This window comes from Pyrus communis, chromosome 16, assembly GCF_041283825.1.
Source record: "Pyrus communis isolate YQ-2024b chromosome 16, ASM4128382v1, whole genome shotgun sequence".
In the NCBI taxonomy this organism is placed as follows: domain Eukaryota; kingdom Viridiplantae; phylum Streptophyta; class Magnoliopsida; order Rosales; family Rosaceae; genus Pyrus; species Pyrus communis.
Genome location: NC_142580.1, coordinates 4,291,324 through 4,298,398, shown reverse-complemented (window position 1 = coordinate 4,298,398; position 7,075 = coordinate 4,291,324). Strand labels below are relative to the sequence as shown.

The following is a 7,075-nucleotide window of genomic DNA, read 5'->3' as shown; positions in this document are numbered from 1 at the left end:
AACGCATTATATAATACTATTTTAGGATCTTAAAAAGTAACCTAGAAATATTAAGCCAACAAAACCAAAAAATAAAATATAATTTATAAATGCAAAATGAATGGTTTAAGAGAGAAAGGGGGCCTCGCTAAAGATATTGGCCAAAGCTCAGAGCTTTCTCTGATTTGCAGAGAGTATCCAAAGGACAGACAATTGGGGAGAGAGAGACAGAGAGAGAGAGAAAACTGCGAAGAACAGAAACAGAGAGTTTGGAGTTACAGTTAAGAGAGAAAGAGATAGATAGAGAGAGAGAGAGAGAGCGAGAGATTTTGAAAATTCCAAGCAGGTCCTTTTTCTTCTTATCCAATCCGTAAGTCCCTCGCATTTCTTTATTCTCTCCTTTTTAGCTTTGTGTTATTTTTTCTGGGTTAATTATAACTTAAACTCTGATTTCCATTGCTTTTTTTGCTCATTAGATTCGCTGGGTTTACAGATTTTAAAGGTTCAACATCGACCCGATGTTCATTTCTGAAATACATGAATTTTCCTTTTTTTTATTTTGGGTATAAATTATCTGTGAAACTATGGTTTTGATTTGACTTTTGAAAGAAGAAAAGAAAAAGATAACTGAGAGATTGGTTTTTGAAGAAAACCCATCTGGATCGTTGGTCGATTGGATTTGGAAGGCTGAAAGTTCGACAGATAGTTCTGAAAAAGTAAGACTTTCTTCATCCGGTTCATGCAATCAGTGATAAAGATTGGGGTTTTATACTATTTCTGACAAATAAAATTGAACTTCTTTTTACTTTTGAATGGAATCTGATAGGTTGTATTTTGACTGAATTTTCTGAGGGACTTGGGGATTGGATTTGTTCGAAAATTTATCTTTGGAATTTTTCGATTTCTTTTTACCCAGAGATAAGAGGCTTTTGGATAGGATTTGGGTCTGAATTTGGTGGCCTTCCATTGATTGTTTCACGGAGAAATGTTGGAGGGTCGGTCCTGCTTGCTTTCGAGGGTGTTTCCGAGCTTTTGCCAGCCTGAAAGCGAGTGGCCTTATATGACTTACCGCCGTCTCGAAGATATTGCCAACGGAAAGCGTCCATTGGGGTTCGACGGCAGCGAGGATGACGAAGAGCATCGGGAGAGGAAGTTGTGTAAGCTGTTGGATTGTTGTGACATGGTGGAGACTGAGATGAATCAGTCTTCGTGTGAGCAATCGGACGATCAGCAGCATTCTGGGGTTCCTTCAGATTCCGATAACCTTATACATAGGATTGGTAGGGATAACTCGATCAGCTGCCTAATTCGCTGTTCTAGGTCTGATTATGGTCTCATTGCCTCTTTGAACCAGAGCTTCCGCTCGTTAGTTAGGAGTGGGGAGCTCTATAAACTGAGGAGGCAGAATGATGTCACTGAGCACTGGATTTATTTCTCTTGCGACCTACTTGAATGGGAGGCCTTTGATCCCAACTACGGCAGGTGGATGCACTTGCCGAGGATGACTTCCAATGAATGTTTCATGTGTTCCGATAAGGAATCTTGCGCTGTGGGAACTGAGCTTCTTGTATTTGGTAAGGAGGTGACTTCCCATGTAATCTTTAGGTATAGTATTTTGACAAACTCGTGGTCTTCTGGAATGAGGATGAATGCCCCGAGATGCTTGTTTGGATCTGCCAGCCTTAAGGAGATTGCAATTTTGGCAGGTGGTTGTGACTCGCAGGGAAATATACTCAGCTCCGCAGAGCTATATAATTCTGAGACTCAGACTTGGGAGATGCTCCCGAGCATGAATAAGCCCCGGAAGATGTGTTCTGGGGTTTTTATGGATGAAAAGTTTTATGTTATTGGTGGGATTGGGGGAAGTGATCCAAGGGTTCTTACATGCGGTGAAGAATATGATTTAAAGGCAAGAACATGGACAGAAATACCTAACATGTCTCCTGGACGGAGTGGTGCAGCCAGAGAGAATGATGTGCCTGCAGGGGAGGCACCGCCTCTGGTTGCAGTGGTAAATAATGAATTGTATGCAGCTGACTATGCTGACATGGAGGTGAGGAAATATGACAAGGAGAGAAGAGTGTGGTTGACGGTGGGGAGATTGCCTGAGCGGGCTGCCTCAATGAATGGTTGGGGTCTTGCATTCAGGGCTTGTGGAGACCGGCTTATTGTTATTGGCGGGCCAAGGGCTCTAGGCGAAGGTTTCATAGAGATCAATGCATGGGCTCCAGGTGAAGGTCCTCCACAGTGGAACTTACTTGCCAGGAAGCAATCGCGTAACTTTGTCTATAATTGCGCGGTGATGGGGTGCTGAAGATACGGATGTTTAAGATTGGATTGTCCGTCAACACAGGAGTCTTGCTAATTGGTAATTCCCCCTTTCCTTTTTGCTTGTTGAATCCCTTTCGGGCGGGGTGAGAATGGGGAAGAATTTCAAATTTTACTCAAGATTCAATTCAATGTTTCCTTCCTAGGTATGACATCTTGAGTAAACTTTTTCTTTTTCAAACTTTTATTGATTTTCCTCTGATGGAATTTGTCTTCCCCCATTTTTAGTGACATGAGAAATTTTAAAGGTTGGTATCATGTAGGATATGAACAGGTTCAATAATTTCAAGTACCAACACATTGGTAGGGTTGTCTCCAGTGCTTGCTCAAGCTTTCTAAAACACACACAACTAGTCTTGCGGGTTTCGCCTTCTTACTTGTATTTGTGTTGTCTTCGAAAGCGGAAATAAAAATTATGACAGCTCCTTATCTTTCATGCTGGCTTATGTACTGTTTACGTTTAATCTTCGAGTTCTTGTGAATTATTGTGTGAAGAAATATTTATTCTTCGTCAATGTTTACGGTACTAAGGGTGCAATGTGTGTGCTTTGATTACATATAAAGAACAATGAAGACAGAGGCAGACAGAATAATCTGATGTCGAAAGACTCAGTGATGCATGCAGTTCCGGTTACAATCGATGTAAAAAACTTCCGATTTGATAGCTTCTGATCGATGCATGCAACATTTTCCCGTTGTTAGCAAAACGAAAGTTCCTACATGTAGGAAGCAATGATGGTTCGTTTGTGCAAGTACGTATGGCTTGGTGTATGCATTTTCCTCTTGTTACCATTGCTTGTAGGTTACGGGATTTGTTATTGGCACTCTTCTTTCAACTTTTCTCCAATAAAAAAGAACGAGTGGAGTGAAAGATGACTATTTCGAGTCGAATAATCGATTCCCGCCAATGGTTTTCTTTCTGGGTTAAAATTAGGGTGGCGATTAATGCTTTTATATGTCTACTTTTGGTTTGTTTGAACACCAAAGGTTCGGCACAACTTAGCTTTTTGTGATTTTTAAGTTCTGAGTAGTTGTTCGGTGAAACGTCATTCTACAGTTACGTGATATTATCAATTTACTCACGTATAACATGTGGATTTTGTTGTTCGTATCATAGATCTACAGCGCTTGTTAACTATGTTGTCCATTTTTTACTATAACGGCTGGGTTGGTAACATTACGTCCGTTGCACTAAATAATTCCGATATTGGGCCTTAATGGGCTTTTGTAAAGGGTGCTCTTATTGATAGCTCCCCAAATGGGCTCCTCCCTTTCTCACCAACAAACTATCAACTAACCAGATAGTGGGCCTCTACTTTTGTAGCCCATGCAGGCCCTTCTGAAGACATTTTAATATTTGCTAGCCCCATGCTTCGTACTCGCCTGTTTTACTGGTCAAGCAAGCAAAATCCCAATTTCTAAGTTAGTAAACGCGCTCTAAATTAATTAAGTGGGAATCGTCCGTCACATTTGAATTTCCTCTCGTATTCTTATTTTTCCCGATTCATAACTTTACTCATTCCAAATAAATAAACACGACTTAAAACTCAAACTTGAGTTTGATTTTCATCTTCCCTTTTGGTAGGTGATTGATTAAAGCAGCACCTAGTGCAAGAACTAGGAACCAAAACAAACCTGGAGAACATGGTATGCACTGTTGCCAAATCAAACAGACAGACGCATGAAAGAAACCAAGAGCAGTCTTTGTCTTCCCCGTTGGTTTTGGTCTAAAATCAAAACCAGGTGCCCAGGTGTCAAATGCAAATTGGAGAACAATACAAAAAAACCCATATCTACCAAGCATCTCCAGCTCCCCAAGCTGATTGGTCCTTTTTTGTTTGATGTTTTTAACTTTTATATAAATAAATCAACACAAAACTTATGTCCGAATTGATCTAAATTATTCATGTTCATGTCGTTTTTGTATCATACAATTTATCTTAACGGGTCGTGTCGTATCATACATATTATCTTAATGGGCTCTTAAAGATGAATGAATAACGATCTGATTCATTAACGGGTCAAGTCGTTTCGTGTCTGGTTAATGGGTCATGTAAGAAATTATCGTGCCTAATGTCTAGATGTGGCAAACGAATCTCATCAAGTTCTTAACAGGTGACTGGATAACAACTCAATTTGTTAACGAGTTCTTAACAGGTAACCCAAAAATAACTCAACTCGTTATCAGATTGACCCAAAACACGTTATTTTCATATTGTTTCTTGTCAGATTAACGGATCTTACAAAAAATTATCATACCTACTTAAAACGCAAATAAAACCCATGTTTATTTTTTCAGGAGCAGTTGTAACTGTTCAATTAGTGCGCAATAATGCACAGAACTAGGTGCCCCATAAAATAAATCAGCAACATAAAGTTGCAAAAGCCAGCTAAGAATTCGTTAGTGGTGGATAACATAATCCCATCAGCATTGGATTTTGATGGCCCAAATAATGGCTTTTCCTCATGTTCTTCTCTCCCACTAATTTGATAACATGGGATGGGATGGGATAAAAAATAGGAGATAGGTTTACTTTTGAACCCACATAATAATGTATATAATACTAGAACTAGGTGAGGCATCCATCCTAGATTGGGTCTCCAATTTTAGTATCATAAAAGCAAGAATTTCGTCAGTGTAATTGTTACATCGTAACAAAGTTCTGATCAATTTGCTAGTGCTATAACATATGTATTTACGTATTAATATTATACTATAGATTCATGACATAATAACAATATCGTGCTAAATCATAAATTCTGAGCTCTCATGCGTTATTCTCGCAATATCCCTCCACTCCCGCATGTCCTTATATCTTGTCCGCCACCATAGCTTTACATTACTCTTAGCATCTCGGGTGCCAACGAATACATCTAATTATGTTTGCATATTATAAAACGTAAATTATTAACATCATGTGATGATGTGGCTTTCAAACGTAAAAAGTTTGTCTATAAGATAAGTGCTTGTCATGGAATAGCATACATAGCACCGATGCTTAAGTGACAACTCAACTCTTAGTCGGGCCAAATAAAATTGACGCACTTGATGCTTTTTCTTTTTGTTGAGTTGGTTTTGAACTTTAAAGATCTTCAAAGATATGATTAGTTAGTGCGTAATCATCTCTCAATGCTATGATCCCCCTATGGAATAACGATGGAATATCAACACAACACAACTAGCTACTAGCTATATGTGCTCAACCTACAAGATTCCTTCAAGTGATTGAAGAATTAATGAAATTGACATCAACGGTGGAGAACCTGCAAACAAGCCAAAAAAATTATAATTTTGTATTACTTAATGTATCGAGTCATGTTTTTTGGCACATTAAAAAATTTCTCGTGTTCCAGCGTTTATTTCAATGATGATGATGTTTAAGTTATGAAGACCTAATTATAAAGGATTAAGATAAACATGACCAAAATCAACAATGACTTATTGACCGAAGCGCAAAACAAACTTGAATTTTTTTTAGCATATTCATTTCGGCTATTAGCTGGTGATGAATTTTGCATAAGTTCAAGCTAAAAGCGACTTATAACCCTTGGCCGAAAATAACCTAACGATCTATCTGAGTCTACCAAGGATTTCCCCACCAGTTGATGGTAAACTCAATATTTTGCTTTTAGGAGCCATTATTTTGTCTGTATATTTAGGTGAGAAATTGAATACCTCCATTTGTGTGGCTGACAAACTTGTACCAGAAACTCTCTGACTAGATTGTTTTTTAAATCGTTGAATATTCAATGAAACTGTGTTTGCTAAGAAAATTCAAGAATTACGACATTTCCAAAAAAAAAAAAAAAAAAAAAAAAAAAAGAATTTCTAGTAGGATCGTAACATATTTGACATTTCAAAACTTAGGGGTTCTCTCCATTTTTCCTGTTCAACTAAAATATTTCTTTTCTTGCCATTTCCAAATAACAATTTTTCTTCCCTTCCTACTTCTTTCGGCATGCAACAAACTCAATAATTTAGTTTTTTTTTGTTTGTTAAATTCCAAGTTAAAAAGAAAAAAGAAAGGGAACTCAATAATTTTGAATAATAATTGTGTTTCTCTACGGAAGATTGCGCATATATCACATTTTTGCAAATAATGTATTTTCCTTGTATAGATTTCAAAATTGGAACCGTTCATCTTTTTAATCTTCATTGAAAGATCATCCCTCCAAAAAAATATTCGAATCGGAGATCGTTTAGTCATTTAAATATATCGAATAAATAGACGATTCATCATCAATATGTTACTTGATACTTACACTGTCGATTTGTTATGTACATTCAAATGACTAGAAGTTCCAATTCAAATGATTTTTTGTCTGGATAATCTTCAAATGAAGATTAAGAAGCTGAGCAATTCCAATTATGGAATTTATATATTTAAAAGAAGTGAGATATGTGCATTCCCATAAAAGAACGCAATTATTATCTTTTAATTTTTAAGTTAGCCATACAAATTTGGGGACATCAGTTGCATTATTGACACAAATAGTATAGTAACGTGTGTGCGCACCAAAACTTAGGAATTCATCAAAAGAAAAACTAATGAAAAAGACTTGAAAATTTTGAGTTTTAATGATAAGAACAAAATAAAGGGTAAAGTGAATAGTATCAGGATTGACTTTTTAGTGTAAAATAAGATTTTTTGTTAAAATAAACAGTATCGTGAACTTTTCGTTAAAACCCTTTTTATCAAACCCCACATCTCTGTGACATAATTGAGCCCTCGACCAGGAAGGAAGGGAAGCCCAAGCAACCAAACAA

At 37.2% G+C, this 7,075-nt stretch overlaps 1 protein-coding gene across 6 annotated transcripts; it reads left to right on the top strand.

The window, feature by feature from the left end:
* On the top strand, nucleotides 1–2,741 carry LOC137731113 (F-box/kelch-repeat protein SKIP11). Of its 6 annotated transcripts, none has more exons than XM_088687618.1 (3): nucleotides 1–349; nucleotides 456–695; nucleotides 896–2,741. In XM_088687618.1, the coding sequence occupies exon 3, from the start codon at nucleotides 965–967 to the stop codon at nucleotides 2,291–2,293; it is 1,329 nt and encodes a 442-aa protein (XP_088543744.1). In that variant the 5' UTR covers nucleotides 1–349; nucleotides 456–695; nucleotides 896–964; the 3' UTR covers nucleotides 2,294–2,741. The 6 variants fall into 6 exon arrangements, with proteins under 6 accessions (XP_088543744.1, XP_068326305.2, XP_088543743.1 ...); XM_088687617.1 differs by having other exon boundaries at nucleotides 92–349; nucleotides 806–2,741; XM_088687620.1 differs by having other exon boundaries at nucleotides 114–349; nucleotides 628–695.
* The last annotated feature ends 4,334 nt before the right edge of the window (nucleotides 2,742–7,075 follow it).

Coding starts and splice junctions, on each gene's coding strand:
- LOC137731113 (XM_088687618.1), top strand. CDS start 965: ATGTTGGAGGGTCGGTCCTGCTTGCTTTCGAGGGTGTTTCCGAGCTTT.